The 18752-nt window shown below is 37.9% G+C and overlaps 1 protein-coding gene and 1 non-coding gene across 2 annotated transcripts in view; one reads left to right on the top strand and one right to left on the bottom strand.

Moving 5' to 3' along the window:
- The window catches only part of MSH2 (mutS homolog 2), a 79267-nt gene that overhangs the window by 21871 nt on the left and 38644 nt on the right, over window positions 1-18752 (top strand). The window contains exon 7 of the mRNA XM_061155464.1: window positions 2621-2820. Within this exon, the coding sequence (XP_061011447.1) occupies window positions 2621-2820 (200 nt within the window). The remainder of the gene's footprint in view (window positions 1-2620; window positions 2821-18752) is intronic.
- Window positions 7239-7345, bottom strand: LOC133065664 (U6 spliceosomal RNA). The gene has a single exon (XR_009694935.1). It is a non-coding gene; the product is annotated as a U6 spliceosomal RNA (small nuclear RNA).

Genomic DNA, 18752 nt, shown 5'->3' with positions numbered 1-18752 from the left:
GAGTATTCTTATTATTTACGGAGAGTAGCCTAAGGATACACAAGTTTTAGAGAGAGAAGAGAAAAAGAAACATGAGGTAGGTCATCCAGCATCAGGTTACTTTCATCCTTTTTCTGACCCCCTTAAACTTCTCTTCCTGCTTTATCATGAGAATTCAGAAATTTCTTGTGACTTTTATGACTCAGACTTTTTTTCAAACAGTTTGCCTGCAGAAGAATCACCTGAGAAACTCATTCATTGCAGTGTCACAGGTGGGCCCCACCTTGGGCCCACCTCCAAGTGATTTTGATGTGTGTGATCTTGGACCAGACTTGGAGAAGCCCAGCCAGAGCCAGAGAACTAGCTGGGATAGGCTCAAGTTTGCCTTATTGGACTGTGTGATCTGGTTGCATCCCTTACTCAGTTTAGTTTGTTTTATTTGTTAAAATCTAGAGTACAAACAAGCCAGAGAAATCTTTTCTGGAGCAGTAAGTGCCCGAATTATTCTGTTTGTACATATAGGCTGTGACTGGTTCACAGTACAAGTTTGGTAGCAATCATGTTCCCACTAATTTGGCATTTGCTCCAGCGAATATATCTACTACCAACTCCCTCGCCACTATCTTGACATTCTGTAGAGTTTGTTGTTTTTTCTCTTTATTTTCATCTTTTAAAAGCTGATTTTTTTTTTTTTCCCCACTTCAAAATCTTTTAATCCTGTGACTCCTGATAGCTAGGGGCTCTCCCCCGACCTACCTCCTCTGGGAAGTTTAGCAGTGTCTGGAGACGTTTCTGAATTGCTAGTCTGGGAAAAGGGTAGTGGGTAAAATTCAGGGATGCTGTTAAACTGCACAGAATAACAACACCTCACAACAGAGGGGTTATCCAGCTTAAATGTCAACATCACCACGGTTGTGAAGTCTTGCTTTAATATCTGTAGTCATTATATGGCTACTCCAGGAGCAGTGTATTTTTTCCTTTATATGACATGCTCGGTGAACATGATGATGATGCAGGAATTGTAAATGCTGATGGAGAGATCAGAAAAAAGAAATTTAGAAAACTCATTTGGTTCCTTTTGCTGTTTCTGTGTAATTTGAGGATTAAAGGAAAATGGTTGTTCCTCTGATAGTGTTCTAAACCTAGGATCATTGGCTGTGCCCACGGCCTACCTTTTGAAGTTTACCTTTCAGCTGTTATTAATACTTCAATACTATCTACAATATAGTTTTTCAAACTGCATATTGTGACCCACTGGTAGGTTGTGAAATTAGTATAGCAGGTGATAACCAGCATTTTTGAAAGGTTAAATACAAAATAAAAGAGTGCACCATATCTAGCAAGAGTAGGTTTTGTCTTGTGAAACCTATTTTAATTATATATTGTCAGGGAGGAAAATTCCTTTTTCCTAATTCTTCCTAATTAATTACTCTCTTTCCTAGTTTCCTGCTCTCCTAATTTGGCTGTGACCCTATGAATTAGACTGACAAAAGACCGATTAATAAGAAAACAAACAGAAGTTTATGCTTACATGTGGGAGAACTCAGGGATGAGTAGCTCTAGGGTTAGCTAGAACTTGAGCTTATATAGCATCTTAGCAAAGGAACAATTAATTTTCAAAGAAGTGACAAGACAAAGGAAAAGGACTTTGAGTTTCTAGGGCTACAAACTGGGAAGGTAAATGTGTGGGAAGCTAATGATCAATAAAAGATAGTTGGTAGGGTTACATAGGTTCCTGTGGTGCCATCTCCAGGGTGGTAAGGGTCTAAACTTGAGTTTAATTGTTGTCCTTCCTGGTAAAGAAGAAGTGTAGGGGAGGGGCACCTATGTAAATTCGTGTCCTGCTTTTGGGCATATAAGGACAGGCAAAGAGCGTTCTTTCTTTTTGCTTCTTCTCAGTTGTTCTTAACTTAAAATAGTCCTTAAAGACCAAAGTAGTCCTTACAGACACTAGCATGGCATGTTTTGAGGTAGCGTCTTTTGCCCACTATAGCATCTGTACATGGGTGTTCTGGGTCATGATGTAAAAGTATATTTCTTGCTGGGAAAAAAGTGGAAAGCCACTAACTCCAATTAATTATAGAAGCAATATTAGCTGCATGTTTTATAGTTCTGGAAACTAAGATTTAATTTATTGATTTTGGGAAGCAGTAAACTTAGTTCAGTTTTTAATTAGAAAATTTTGGCTTTGTACTATCATGGTAATTTTAGAGTGCATTTTGAATTTATAAGATTTTCTGATAAATACTGGTTTTGGCAGCATTCTTGAATTGTAATTTTGTTTCATTAAAGATTATTGTTTACATATGCAGTAATGTGTCAATATCAATGGAGTCCCAATAATGAGATTTGGATATTAACTGATTAGAAGCTGCTTACATCACAGTGTTACGGAACTTTTCCATCATCTACAAAAAGCTAACATTTCAGAATAAATTCGAACTTCTTACATAGAGTTTTTGAGTTGAGACATGCACCTAGTTGACAAATTTTAATTTCATATTAAATATTAATTCTGAAGATTAAAATATTAAAGATTAGTGCAAATGTAATTTATTAGAATTAAATAAAATATTAAGTATATTAAGTAATAGAAAACTAAACCAAAATATTAAAAGATTAATTCTAATATTTATTTTAGATTAAATTTGGTAGAAGCTTTTGTAGAAGATGCAGAATTGAGGCAGAGTTTACAAGAAGATTTACTTCGTCGATTTCCAGATCTTAACCGACTTGCCAAGAAATTTCAAAGACAAGCAGCAAATTTACAAGATTGTTACCGACTCTATCAGGGTGTAAATCAACTCCCTAATGTTATTCAGGCTTTGGAAAAATATGAAGGTAAAAAATTATTTTGTTTCTGTTTTCCTTCACTCCAGATGTGCTGTCCTTTTTAAAGTTGGTTCTGGTAACTCATCTTTAAGTTTTTCTAGTAACAGGTTTGTATTGCCCTATGGCTACATTGCAGAAGCCAGAAGTTGTGAGACAGTTTATAATTTTTTTTTTTTAGTTTAGAATTTTTGTTTTTTAGAAATGAATATTAGGATTACAAGGTTTATTAATAGGTCTCTTGCACTAACAGGGGTGGCTCAACAGGATTTGATTGATGAAGATGATTAACAAGACCCAAAATGACAGTGCTTATGAATGTTTGGTTTGTTACAGGGAAAGGATGCAGTCTGGCAGCCACACTAGAGTAATGATAATGTGTCAAAGCCAAAAGCTGTCAGAGCAGTGGGGCCAGGGAGCTTAGGTTCTGGTATTTATGGAAAGGTCCTTGATGAGGTAGGTGCACCTTCTCAGATCAGGGACCGCTAATATAAAGGAGAACACCCTGAAACCAGGGAGCTTTAAACAGTTTTGTTGGGCTTTTTAATATTTTGCTGGTTGTGTGGACGGTTTCTTGTTTTGTAACTAGCTTCCACAGCAGAGCCCTCTTGGGGCCTCACTGAGACCAGGTGCAAATCATCAATCACAATGCTACTAAGCTGAATGAACCACCTTGAATCTCCTTGGACTAGTGATTACAAAATAACACAATTAGTATGTTTCATGCCTCGACCAGGAGGCTGCCACGTAGAACTTTAAGAAAACACCGCAGGCTAATTCCAGGCCTGCTGGAATGAACCTTTCCAGTACACCTATGAAAGAAAGTTAAGACAGAAGGTCTTGGTGGTAACAGTTGAAGTCAGAGGGAAGTTACTAGAATAAAGTAAGCAGACTCATATAACAGTTAATATATTAGTGGATAAAATCAGATTGCTCTTATGAGCATAGTTTTTAATTTTAAGTGAACATAAGTTTCTACAGTGAATAAGTACAAAGGTATATGTCTAATATAAAAAGCATTTTAAGTTTCAGAGTTAAAAATCAATATCTTTTAGAACTATTAAAAACAAAACTTGCAATATTATGTAAAAACCTTGTTGAACTTTTTTGGAGGTGGACTTAGAACAATGATGACTGGTACAAAATAAGTATAGATTTAACTTAAATTTTGTGATAACCTTTCCTCTTATTTATCTAGCAGAATGTTAAAGAAGAGCTAACTGCTTGTCTTTTCAGAGTACCACTGTATATGAAGTAATCCTGTTCTAGTCAGGGCTTCTCATTAGACCAGTGAGGCTTAAATGCTCTTGTATTTAGTGCCACCAAAGTAGAATTAGAGGAGACGGGTCTTTTCTGTTTCACATTTCTTTTTTTTTTTTTTTTTTTTTTCACATTTCTTATTGTGGCTTAATTTCCCTTCTTGTGCCTCTATTTCTTCACCCTATAAATGAATATCTTCTACTGTTTTGATTTCCTGATTGCGTGTCCTCTGGCTTTATTTCTGCAGGATCAGCTGGAAGTGCCAGGGAACTGACGAGTGTTAGGAATGTAATCGGGGTATGATCATGGAGATAGGCTGTCTAAACAATTCACTCTTACCACTTAATATCAGATGTTTTAAACATTCCTCTCATCTCTTCCTTCATAAGGTAAAAAAGGCGTCCTGTCCCTGCGTCCTCTTCTTATGCCTGTACTCAGTGAAGTTTCTGAAAGCCTACATTTTCTTCTTGCATTGACTCCATTGCCTTCAGCCCTACCCATAGTATTGAAATGGCATTTGCTGAAACTTCCTTGTTGCTAAATTCAGTGAACATGGTCTAGTCTTACCTAACCAGGTTTCACTGGTATGTGTGATGGTCTTTTTTTTCCTCCTAGTTTTATTTAGATATAATTGACACATACCATTGTATAAGTTTAGGATTACAACACGATGATTTGATATTTATATATACTGTGTAAATCACCACAATAAGTTTAGTTAACATGTCACCTCACCTCATGTAGTTATTTTTTTTCTTGCGATGAGAACTTTTAAGATGTAATCTCTTAGCAACTTTCATATATACAGTACAGTTTTGCTTTGTTTTTTTTTAACTACAGTCACCATGCTATACATTACATTGCCAGGACTTTTAAATCTTACAACTTGAAATTTGTACCTTTTGACTACCTTCACCCATTTCCTCCCCCAGCTGCCTCTGGCAGCCATGACGTCTGTTCTGTTTTTGAGTTTGGTCTTATTAGATTTCACATATAAGTGAGATCATACAGCATTTAACTTTCCTGTCTCTTCTTACGTGACATATGCTCTCAAGTTCCGTCCACGTTGCTGCAGATGGCAGGATATCTTTCTTTATGGTTGAATGTTACTCCCTTGTATGTATGTATCAAATTTTCTTTATCCATTCCTTCATTGGTGGACACTTAGGTTGTTACCACGTCTTGGCTATTGTAAATAATGCTTCAGTGAACGGGAGGGCAGATGTTTCTTAAAGATAATGATTTTGTTTTCTTTAAATATATACCTAGAACTGGAATTGCTGAAGCCTTCTATTTTTTTTGCCTTCCCCTTAAGTTTATCCACCCCCCAACCCAGTTCTATTTTTGACCCTCTTTTCACTCAGTACCTGAAACTTTAAAGCTGGGATTCTTGAATGCATTCTTGAAAGTATCTTGATATTTCATGCAAAATTTTGTGTATATGTATTTTGAGGGGGAGGGAGGATCTGTAATTTTCATCAGATATTTGAAAGCATATGTAACCTCCTCCCCCCCAAAAAAAGTGCAAATAATGTGATTTGCACATTATTTGGGGACTCTTTCTCATTCCTTGGTATATGCACAGAAGTTTTAAATTGGACTTGAAAGTGGCTCTCTTTATCAATATTCCTGCATATGCGTGGCTTAATGTCCTTGAGCAACTAAACAACAACAATAAAATGTACTTGAGGGTTTTCAACAAGGCAGTTATGAGATCATAACATTATGAAAATTTAATGCTTCATATTGTCAGTTTGTTAATTGATGTCCAGTTAAAATATTTGTAATCACCCAGCATAGAAAGTATTAGAGGAGGAAGATGGTTCCAAGTTTTGTGATGCTAAGAGCTATGCTTTTCTTTTTCTGTAATATGGAATGTTGGAGAACTGAGGCGTATCCTAGTCACTGAGAGACTAACTGACCTGTCTTGAGTTTATTTTAATTGAAGTATAGTTGATTTACAATATTGTGTTAGTTTCAGATGTACAACATAGTGATTCAATATTTTTATAGATTATACTCCATTTAAATTTATTGTAAAATATTGGCTATATGCTTATGCTGTATAAATTATCCTTATAGCTCACTTATTTTACCCATTGTAGTTTGTGCCTCTTAATTTCCTATCATTCAATTGCCTCTCCTCCTTCTTTCTCCTGGTGGTTGAGCGACTGAACAACAGCATATAGAGAACAATGTTCTCTGTATCTGTGAGTCTGTTTCTGTTTTGTTATATTCGTTCTATTTTTTAGATGCTACATGTGAGTAATAACATGCAGTAGTTGGCTTTCTCTAACTTCTTTTTGTTGTTGTTGTTAAATATTTGTTTATTTGGCTGCATCAAGTCTTGGTTGCAGTATATGGGATCTTTGCTATGTCACAAGGGGTCTTTTGATGCGGTGCATGGACTCTCCAGTTGTGGCATGGGGGCTCCAAAGTGCGTGGGCTCAGTAGTTGCATCATGCGGGCTAGGTTGCTCTGTGGCATGTGGGTCCTTAGTTCTCTGATCATACTGTTTTTCACAGTGGCTACACCAGTTTGCATTCCCACAGTACAAGGGTTCCCTTTTCTCTACAGCCTCACCAACAATTTCTTACTTGTCTTTTTTTTTTTTTCTTTCTTTTTTAATTTGTGGTCTTTTTGATAATAGCTATTCTGACAAGTGTGAGGTGATGTCTCATTGTGGTTTTGATCTGCATTTTTCTGATGATTAGCAGTGTTGAGCATCTTTTCATGTGCCTCTCTTGAGTTTTTAAAAAAACACAGTAGAATGCCTTTTCACAGAGTTCAGTATAGCTTGTTAGCGTACTGATTTCACGGAGAAAGCCAAAACAGGCTAATTTATGAGGAAAACTCAAATGCGCTCTTTAAAAGTAAAGTCATTAAAAGTTTTAAAAAGATATATTTGTATATTACTAGAAATTGAGTATGTTCTGCCATCATGTGATGTCTTAATTTTGACTAACTCTAGGTTTAATGTTATTTTAATGTTATTCCTGGAAAAAATGAAAATAAACTCAGAGACAGCAGAGGGCAGCAACAGTTTAGAAAGTAGATTTGCATTGAGTGATGAAAGCTCTACTCTAAATTATCTTTCTCCTCTTTAAAAAAGAAGAGGCTATTTTAAAAGTATACTTGGCCTCCGTTATTCCTCGTGTCTTTTTTTTTTTTTAAATATGGAACGCTTCACGAATTTGCGTGTCATCCTTGCGCAGGGGCCATGCTAATCTACTCTGTATCGTTCCAATTTTAGTATATGTGCTGCCAAAGCGAGTACTTCCTCGTGTCTTTTAAGATTAAAAAGTTGAGGCACACATTTACAACATGGATGGATCCAGAGATTATCATACTAAATAAAGTCAGAAGAGAAAGACAAATACCTTATGATATCATTTATGTATGGAATCTAAAGTATGACACAAATGATCATGGGTATGAAACAGAAATAGACTTGTAGACAACAGACTTGTGGTTGCCAGGAGGGAAGAGAAGGGAGGGTGAGGGAAGGATCGGGCACTTGGGGTTAGCAGATGCAAAGTATTATATATTGAGTAGATAAAAAACAAGATCCTACTGTACAGTACACGGAAGTATATTCAATGTCTTGTGGTAAACCATAATGCAAAGGAATGTGAAAAAATATGTATAACTGAGTCATTTGGTTGTACAACAGAAATTAGCACAACACTGTAAATCAATTATACTTGAATAAAATTTTTTAAAAAGCTGAGGCACAACCTAAAACAATGGTATTCTGCATTTGGAACAAATTGCTGACAGTGCTTAAAACAACTGTAAGTATCAAGATTACTTTGTTGATGAATTTTATTTTAACAGCTATCATACTGAGGTGTGTAACCCTTCCCCTGTCCATGTCCAAATTACAAACCTTACATGTGCTATTTTCCTTTCCATGGTCTGTACATCCTCCTCAGTGAACCCGTAGTAATCTTTTTTTAGCATGTCTGATCATGTCATTTCTTTCCTTTTGTTTCTGAACACGTTAATTTGCTTCCTGTAGCCTTCCAGAAGTAGCTCCATTCCTATGCCTGGCTGGCTGCTGTTGCTCAGTCAGGCTCCCTCATTCTCCCTCACATCACCGCTCTGCTCACTAGATTGTTTCTCCAGACTGCTCTGCTTACATACGCTTTTTACTGCACGTAAGTTTTTACTTTGTCTTGAATGCACTTTACTACCTTATCTACGTGATGGACCCCACTAATATGTAAGATTGAGCTCAAACCTCACTCTTTCTATGAAGCTTCTTCTGCCCTCCTCATTTTTCTGGTTTCCATAGCACCTTCTGCTTATCTCCATTGCTTTTTAACCCTAAATGACCGTAGTTCAGTTCAGTTGCTCAGTCGTGTCCAACTCATTGAGACCCCATGCACTGCAGCATGCCAGGCCTCCCTGTCCATCACCAACTCCCAGAGTTTACTCAAACTCATGTCTGTCAAGTCGGTGATGCCATCAAACCATCTCATCCTCTCTTGTCTGTTTCTCCTCCAGCCTTCAATCTTTCCCAGCATCAGGGTCTTTTCAAATGAGTCAGCTCTTTACATCAGGTGGCCAAAGTATTGTAGTTTCAGCTTCAGCATCAGTCTTTCCAATGAATATTCAGGACTGATTTCCTTTAGGATGGACTGCTTGGATCTTGTTGTTCACGGGACTCTTCAAGAGTCTTCTCCAACACCACAGTTCAAAAGCATCAATTTTTTGGGGCTCAGCTTTCTTTGTAGTCCAATTTTCACATCCATACATGACTACTGGAAAAACCATAGCGTTGACTAGATGGACCTTTGTTGGAAAAGTAATGTCTCTGCTTTTTAATATGCTGTCTAGGTTGGTCATAACTTTTCTTCCAAGGAACAAGTGTCTTTTAATTTCATGGCTGCAGTCACCATCTGCAGTGATTTTGGAGCCCAAGAAAATAAAGTCTCACTGTTTCTGTTTTTTCCCCATCTATTTGTGATGAAGTGATGGGACTGGATTCCATGATCTTAGTTTTCTGAATGTTGAGTTTTAAGCCAACTTTTTCACTCTCCTCTTTCACCTTCATCAAGAGGCTCTTTAGTTCCTCTTTGCTTTGTGCCACAAGGGTGGTGTCATCTGCGTATCTGAATTTATTGATATTTCTCCCAGCAATCTTAATTCCAGCTTGTGTTTCATTCAGCCCAGCATTTCTCATGATGTACTCTGCATATAAGTTAAATAAGCAGGGTGATGATATATAGCCTTGACATAATCCTTTCCCAATTTGGAACCAGTCTTTTGTTCCATGTCCAGTTCTAACTGTTGCTTCTTGACCTGCATACAGATTTCTCACGAGGCATAGTAAGTTAGTTTAATAATAATCCCTCCTTTTAACCTGATTGCTTAGCTTCCTTCTAAATGGGAGATAAAAATATGAAAGCAATTTATTTGGCATTTCTGAAAAGGAACCTGGTTTACTAATGTAGCACTTTTTTTAAACCTTAGCTTTAAATAAAGCTGTAGTTTAAGATCTGATTGGTTTTTGTGTTTTGGAGATATTTTCTTTAAATTTGGTTTTTGTCAGTTTATAAAAGCAAGGTAAACTCTTTGTAGTAATTATTCTACCATCCAGAGGTAATCATTATTAATATTTTGGTATATGTTGTTTCATTCTTTAAACAAAATTAGAGAAGGTTAGTTCTGTTTAACACTTGCTTTGACAGTGAAGACTTGTTGCTGCTGCTAAGTCGCTTCAGTCGTGTCCGACTCTGCGACCCCATAGACGGCAGCCCACCAGGCTCCGCCGTCCCTGGGATTCTCCAGGCAAGAACACTGGAGTGGGCTGCCATTTCTTTCTCCAGTGCATGAAAGTGAAGAGTGAAAGTGAAGTTGGTCAGTGGTGTCTGGCTCCTAGCGACCCCATGGACTGTAGCCTACCAGGCTCCTCTGTCCATGGGATTTTCCAGGCAAGAGTACTGGAATGGGGTGCCATTGCCTTCTCCGATGGGAAACACTAGGTGAATGCAAAAAATTGCACCCAGCTGAATTGAGCAATGTAGGAATACACAAAATTTACACACACACACTCCCACCCCTCACACATCTGCTGTGGTCTCAGTTTACCGTGTGTGTTGTGAGCCACACTTATTTGTGTCTGGTGTTACAGCTGCACTCCCTTTAGATGACTCACCATTTCACTCATGAGCTGCTGCCTTTTGGAAGTCCATCTCAACAAGCAAACTTTGTCTTTTGTGAGGTAAAATGCGTTATTTATTGTAATATTTATATAGTTCCTATCTACTTAATTTAACATTGTGTAAAATTGTACAATTGTTCCTATTATTAAGAAAAAAATTTTTTAATGAATTTTTTCTTTATTTTTTTCTGGAAGTATAGTTGACTTATCCAGTTAGTGTCACAGAAAATCGCTTGGTGTGGGGGGACCCTCCACACAGTTGGTGACCAGAAATGAACTATTGTGTGTAAAGGAGACAGAGGAGGAAGACTCACAGATGGGAAGGAAAGCAGGGGGGATACTGAGTTTTCCTTTACAGTCGTAACCTCTTAAGATTATTTTTTCCTTCCTCTCACACATCAATTCCTATAGCAATTTTCTCATCTTTTATTAGAGTATAATTTAAATGTCTTCTTTCTTGTCTTCCCATTGCTACTTAGATCATGACCTTGAGTATCTTCAGTCTTATCTTCAATAATAAAAGCTTTCACATTCCTGAGTTCATGTTCATATTATCTCTGCATTTCTATTCTTTCATTCAAATGACCTTGCCCCCAAATCTCACTGAACATTTCTGAACCAAATACACTAACCAATCACCAAAATACACTAACTAATCACCATAATAAAAAGCAAACAACTTTGGTGAGGATGCAGAGAAATTTTCTTGTAGACCTTGTGACCAAAACCATAAATCAGTAAAGCCTTCCTGGAAAAATAACCTGTCAATGTATAATTATTTGCCATCCAAATGCAGACAAGAGGGCAAAAGTCTAGAAGGATAAAAAAAATTGAACAGGTTGTTCTTCTAGAGTTAAGTTGGAAGTTGACATTTTTACATTATTACTTTTATTATTAAAAGAAATAAACACAGAGCCTAGAGCAGTAGTAGTTTCAGGAATTTACTTAATGGAAAAACAAAACCCCAGGGAGGCAGAAACACCAGAGAGGTACTCAGACTTTTAAGTCTATGCATAGTAATTTCCTAGAACTTTAAAATAGATGTTAGCTAAATATAATTTATACATTATAAAGATTTTAAAATAATAAAAATTATCATATCAAACAGTAAAGGTTAACTTATAGCAACTCACAGTTGGTACTATTTTTACTATTGTAAAATTGGTACTATTTTTTTAATTAAGTGTACAATTAGTACATTTTTATCCCACCAGTATATTGTTGCACTTCTTCATACAGCCAGTTTTGTTATAATTTGACATATGCATCCCTACACAAAACTTTAATAAAAACCAGTTTATAAGATAAAAGAGGTCGAGATACAACACTCTGAAACTTCATTAGTGACACTCTCGTCACCAAATGTGTGGAGGTTTCCCCCCCTCCCACACCAAGCAACTTTCTGTGACACTGACTGACTACAATTAATTACAATTTAACTCAATACTGACACACTATCCCCTAGAGGTAGCATCAGATCCCACAGGTTAAGGGCTCAATCCCACAAGACGGGTGCCTCCAACCTCTCCACCCAGCCTAAAACCCAGGTATCACCTGTGCTTCTGACCAACTGGTCCCGATGACCACCCCTCCCTTGGGGGTTAATTTGCTTGAGCAGCTCACAGAACTCAGGGGAACACTTGGTTATACTTACTGATAAAGGATGCGGATGAACAGCCAAATGAAGAGATATGACAAGTCTGGGAGGGTCCTAAACATAGGGACTTGTCCTTTGAGGTGGGAGCATGTCATTCTGGTATAGATGTGTTTGCCCACCTGAAAGTTCTCTGACCCCTTCCCCCCACTACTGGGATCTGGAGGCTTCCTCATGCAGCCATGATCAATTATTAACTCCATTTCCAGCCGCTCTCCCCTCCTTGGATGACAGGAGTGGGGGTAGAGCTAAACATTCCAAACTCCTAATCATAGCTTGGTCTTTCTGGTGAGCAGCCCACCTCAGGTCACCTTAATAGAATATGAGATGCTCCTGTTGCTCTTCTCACTAGGAAATTACAAGGGTTTAGGACCTCTACCAGGAACCAGGGGCAGAGACCAGCATATATTTTCTGTTACCTCACAGAGACTAGCACAATGTAAAATGATACTCATAACTAGTCAGTGAAATCAAAAGAGAAAGTTGGCTTAGAAAAGAAAATTACTATTTTGTCAAAATGACAGTAGTGATAAAGGGAAACAAGGTATGTTGTCAGAGAAAGTGTTACTTGCAAATAAAGGAATGGGGACAGGTGGCTGTGATTAGCAAAGGGGATGACATGACCAGAGAATCTGAAAAGAGAGGGCAAGGGTGATGAGGGAGGATAAGAGGTCAAAAATGTCTTGTGATAAACCACAGTGGGAAAGAATATGAGGAAAAGTATATGTATGTATGACTGAATCACTTTGCTGTTTGGCAGAAATTAACACAGCTTTGTATATCAACTATTCTTCATAAAATAAATTTTAAAAAAACTAATAGGGTGACTGCTGGCAGTGAAGGAATAACAGAGATGCCCTTGTGTTGAAGGCTGTTACTCAGAGTGATTGAATTATTTTGTTTACTATGATTCACTGCACTTCAACTCTTGGTTTCTTTACTAATTTGGTAATATTTTGACTCCAACCTCATATTTGTGTGAATACTGTAAACTTTAATTAGCAGCATCTTGCCAACCTTTTTTCCACTTGCATGAATTTTTAAATCCATTTCATAAATATATTTAAAGGGTGAGATAAAGTTTAATTGTACTTAATAAAACTTCTAGACTGGAATTAAAAACACAAGAAAGTTATGTTAAATTAGTCATGGGAAGGTGGACATAGAATAAATTTTTAAATCTTTGTTAGTTGAAACTCATGTCTCTTTACTACCACATACCAAAATATTTACTGAAACAAGAATGCTAATACTTACTTTATTATTATTTTTTTAATTTATTAAATGTTTTTTTTTTGGCTGATCTTTGTTTCTGTTACACGGGCTCTCTCTAGCTGCTGCAAGTGGGGGCTACTCTTCATTGCCGTGCAATGGGCTTCTCATGCAGTGGCTTCTCTTGTTGCTGAGCACAGGCTCTAGGTGTGGAGGCTTCAGTAGTTGTAGCATGTGGGCTCAGTAGTTACGGCACACGGACCCAGTTGCTCCATAGCATGTGGATCTTCTAGGAACAGGGATTGAACCCACGTTCCCTGTGTTGGCAGGTAGATTCGTATCCACTGGGCCACCAGGGAAGTCCCTAATACTAACTTTATAATTAATTTAGACTTTAGGTTGGTTTTTCTGGTATTAAACTATTTTGGAAAGACTGAGCAGATATATGACCAGTGGCAGGCCTTGGACCTGAGTTAGTGTCAGGACACGTGTAAAGAAGCACCTCATGTTATCCAGAACTTTCCTATAGTTCATTTTGATTTTAGTGGTACTCATTTAACTTGATTAGAGCATCTTAGTGTCTTTTTCTTAATTATTTTGCCAGCCATTTCCAGTTATTTCTTGGTTACATTAAATAAACTGTAAATGATTTGAGAAAGATGTTTACCAATAATTTTGGTGCAACTGCAGCCAATTTACCCAGCAGCCTCAACTTTGCCACACACTGATCTAGGAACGTCTTCTTGTGGTGGGAGGTTGGGGGCCTGTGGTGTGGTTGGCATCTGCCTGTGGTGGACGAGACCAGGCAATGCAAGCATAGGTGCTTAAAGGGGCCTGGCAGGTTACGGGTAAATGGTGCAGAATGGTGGGCTGATGAGCTGATAAGCTGGGGGAGTCGTGGTCTGACTGACGTGACCACTGCTAGTCAGACCACTGATGGTCACTGAATGGGAACTCTGACAGGATTTCCCATAAGGGCCTGTGTTGCAGTGTCTACTGTGACTTCTCTCTAAATGCGTCTTTGGTGTTCTCTCTGTAAAATGGCCCCAGTCATCTGCCCAGTAGCCTCAGCCTTGGGACTCAGCCTTGACTCTTGCACCTCTCTTGTTGCATTCACTCAGTTACCAAGTCCTGTTGGTATTGCATCGCATGTATTCTTCACCTCAGACGCTTTTCCATCCCACTGAGGCCAGCTGCCTAGTCCAGGCTATAATCCTTTCTCATCTGAACTACTGTCAGCCTCCTAATGCTTTTGCTGTCTTTTGTCTTAGCGCTCTCTAATCCATTATCTGCTTCAGCCAGCTGTCTTGCTTAATATGTAAATATATTTTTATGTAAAAATATAAATGTCGTTAGCCCTTCAGGGGTTTTTCACTGCCTTTAGGATTAGAGTATGAGCTGGTTTGAAAGGCTCCTCATAGGTTGTTGCCTCTGCCTATCTCTGTCTTTCCTTTCTCTGCTAGTACTCATTGCCAGTGTTTCTTACACTTTTTGACTATGACTCAAAGTAAGATTGGAGAAGGAAATGGCAACCCACTCCAGTATTCTTGCTTGGGAAACCCCATGGAGGAGCCTGGTGGGCTACAGTTCATGGGGTTGCAGAGTTGGACACGACTAAGCCCCTAACACTTCCACTTTTCACAGTAAGATATACATTTTCATTTGACTCAGTGCACTCCTGTGGGTGTGTCTATGCACTCACTGTTAAGAAACAAAATTCAACTGAGTAAATTTTAAAGATCTTACTGGCCTTATTCAACAATTCAGAAACTGGGCAGGAGATAGAAAAGACCTCTATCTGTACAAAATGAAAGACTTTCATAGGCAGAAGGGAGTAGAAACAAGGAAGTTAGTCTTGGCAACACAGCTAACTGGTTATGGTAAGGTTTCTTTCCTTTAGGGGGATTGTAGGGGCCTATCAAGCACATTATCTAACTGGTGCTGATCAGGTGATTCCCGATTGACTGGCTTAAGATTTCATTTCTGGGAGAGACGAAACTATAATTAAGATAAGCCTTGATTTGATGACCTGGGACTTAGTATAAGCAACTCCATTTGGGGCCCGTTGTCTTGTTTGTAACAACACATAGACACTGTATGCAGTGTCTATAAAAACTGAAGTTATTATTGTAATAAATAGTACTAACCGAAATAATATATAAAACTTGAAACAAATGCAATGTACTTTGACTTTTTTTTTTCCTTTGAAAAATGCTAAGATTTTAAAATTTTATGTTGGAGAAAGGTCTGCAGTTTGAAAACACAAATTGTATTTGTTTTTTGTCCATTCAAGTGAACTTGAACATCCTCTGGACCTCACATATACTGCACAATCATCAGCCTTTGTATGTGCTATTCCTTTAGATTCAGACATTTTCCCCTTCCTGTCTCACTTGGCTTTGTTCTCTTCATCTTTTTTTTAAAATGTACTTTAAACCTTTTTTTAAAAAATAATTTTTTGCTTTTGGCTGTGCTAGGTCTTCATTGCTGTGGTGGCGGCTTTTCTCTAGTTGTGACAGTGGGGGCTACTCTTCATTTTGGTGCAGGGCTTCTCTTGTTGTGGAGAACGGACTCTAGAACGAGGGGGCCTCAGTGGTTTCGGCCCCCTGGGCTCTAGAGCACAGGCTCAGTAGTTGCGGCACGCAGGCATCTCCTGCATTGGCAGGCGGATTCTTTTATCACTGAACCGCCGGGGAAGCCCTGTTCTCTTCCTCTTAGATTCTCACCTTTACAGTCATTTCTTTGGGGAAGCCGACCTTGTTCCTACCTTTGGGTACACTCCTGTCCTGGTTTTGTTTCCAGAACCTTCCTGTATTTCCCTGTTGTTATCATGCTTATCATCCTTTGTGATGAGTTTATCAGAAAAGTACCAACATTTTATTTTGGGGCAATGCACATGTCAAAGTAGTTTTCATTAGTGTTTTTGCCAGTGGAAAATTAACTTTTTTTTGTTTGGGCCATGCCGTCTGCCTTATGAGATCCTTGTTCCTGGACCAGGGATTGACACAGGCCCTGGGTTCAATGAAAGCCCTGAGTCCTAACCACTGAAGCGCCAGGGAAGTCCCCTGAAAATTAACTTCTCTAAATTCACTAAGGATTGTCTCCTTAGTACTTCTCTTAATCAGTGACATGAACATAGGCGAGATGGAGAGAAGTCCCAGAACTGGTGTTAATACAGCAGTTAAGATTTAGATTTAGAAGCTGGCTTGGGTATTATTCCAGAGTACATCTTAATGAACCACTTTCTCTTGATAGACTTAGGAGCTTTCAGTCTATCCTGAAATTTGTTGTAATTTTTATCATAGTAAATGGTGGTGAAATGTTTGATAGAGATTAAATTATGCTTTGTTTGGGTTGTTACAGAAATGTAAGTACTTAGGCTTATTGACCTAAACATTGCAGCACTTTCTGAGGCACACAACCACACTCTTCTAAAATTTTTCCTCGTGATGAGAACTCTTAAGATTTACCTACTCCTTAATAGTTTTTATATACGTCTAATAGCAGTGTTGACTATGGTCATCATGCTGTACATTATATTCATACTGTTTAATTATCTTGTATCTACAAATTTGTGCCTTTGGACCTCCTTTTTCCAGTTCTCCTCTACTCTGAGCCACAAATCTGATCCTTTTATCTATGCATTATTTTTGTTGTTGTTCTTGTTGTTTTAAGATTTCACAGATAAGTGAGATCACAGAGTATTTGTCTTTTTTGACTCATTTCACTTAGCATAATGCCCTCAAGTTCCATTCATGTCACAAATAGCAGTATTTCCTTGTTTTGTTTTTTTAATGGTAGAATAATAGTTCTGTGTGTGTATCTGTATGTGTGTGTATATAATCACATTTTCTTTAACCCTTTACCCATTAGCAGATACGTAGGTTGTTTCCACATTTTGGCTATTGTGAATAATGCTGCTACAAACATGGAGGTGCACATATCTTTTCAAATCAGTGTTTTTGTTTGCTTTGGTTATATTCCCAGGAGTGAAATTGCTAGATCATATGGTAGTTCTTTTTTTTTTCAATTTTTTTTTTTTTTTTTATTTGGCTGCACTGTGTCTTATTTGAGACATGTGGGATTTCGTTCCCTGACCAAGGATCGAACCCGGGCCCCACTGCATTAGGAGCTCGGAGTCTTAGCCACTGGACCATGAGGGAAGTCCCATGGTAGTTCTGTTTTTAATTTTTGAGGCCTCCTCCATATTGTTTTACATAGTGGCTGCACCAATTTACAATCTCACCAAGAGTGCTCAAAGTGTTTCCTTTTCTCTCATCCTTACCTTTGTTATTTGTTATCTCTTGTCTTTTTTGAAGATGGCCATTCTAATGAGCCTGAAGTGTTATCTCATTGTGGTTTTAATTTTCATTTCCCTGATTTTGAGCTTCTCTTCATGTACCTGTTGGCCATTCATATATATACTTTAGTCAAATGTCTAGTCATGACTTTTGCCCATTTTTAAATTGGATTAATTGGGTTTTCTATTTGCTATTGAGTTGTGTTCTTTATCTATTTTGGATATTAACACCTTATCACATAAATGGTTTGCAGATATTTTCTCTCCTTCCATGTGTTGCCTTTTCATATGTTGATTGTTTCTTTTATTATGCAGAAGCTTTTCGGTTTGATGTAGTCCCTCTTATTTATTTTTAATTTTATTACTTGTGCTTTGGGTGTTCTATCCAAAAAAATCATTGCCAAGACCCACGTCAAGGAGGTTCCCCTCTTGTTTTCTTTTAGAAGTTTTGTGTTTTCAGGTCTTATCCTATTTAAGTATTTAATCCATTTTGAGTTAACTTTTGTGAGTGGTGCACTTAAGGGTCTAATTTCATTCTTTTATGTGTGAATATCCAGTCTCCCCAGGACTGTTTATTGAAGGCTGTATTGAAGCTACATTATTGAATATGTAGCTGCATTCTTGAAAATGAAATCTTTGAGTCATGAATGAATCTTTAGGGGCTGACAATGAATCTGGAGTTCTTAGAGACATTATTGAATTTGATTACTTAAGACATTCCACATTTTGATACATTTAAGAAGCTAACCATTATTTCCCTGTGCGATCTTTGTTATCCTTGCTAGATGAGTATTGTGTGTATCAGAACTGAGGACCAGTGACTGCTTCATCAGTCCTTTGCTCCCTTCATAAAGTCATTCATTGAGCAGATGGTTGTCAGTTGCCTGCTTTGTACTGGGCATGTTCTGGGAAGTACAGCGGCAGACATGACAGATAGTCTCTATGGAGGTTCTGTAACTGTGGAAGAGTGAAGACAGACAAATAAATGAGCAAGAACCTCAAACAGTAATAAGTGCAACAAAGAAAGCATAATATTTTCATGTGATAGAATAACTTGGCTAGACCAGGAAGACGCTAGATATGGTGGTTGAAGATGGCCTCTCCATGGAATTGCTATCTCAGGTAAATCTCAAATGATGACAGAGAGCTGACTGTTAAGATATAGGGGGGACGGGAGGGGTTAGCCAGTATAACTGCCTACAGCTTGACTTGTTAAAGGAGTGAAGAGAAGCTAGAGTTGTCAGCCATAGAGATGGAGAATAAGAGCACTGTTAGGAGGTAAGGCCTTTCTGAGGTTCTTAACATTTTTTATGCTTGGACCCTTTTGACTTCCAATAAAGCCTGTGAAC

This window comes from Dama dama, chromosome 11 (genome assembly GCF_033118175.1).
Source record: "Dama dama isolate Ldn47 chromosome 11, ASM3311817v1, whole genome shotgun sequence".
Lineage (NCBI taxonomy): Eukaryota > Metazoa > Chordata > Mammalia > Artiodactyla > Cervidae > Dama > Dama dama.
The sequence above is the reverse complement of the archived record's forward strand: the minus strand, read 5'-3'. Positions and strand labels throughout refer to the sequence as shown.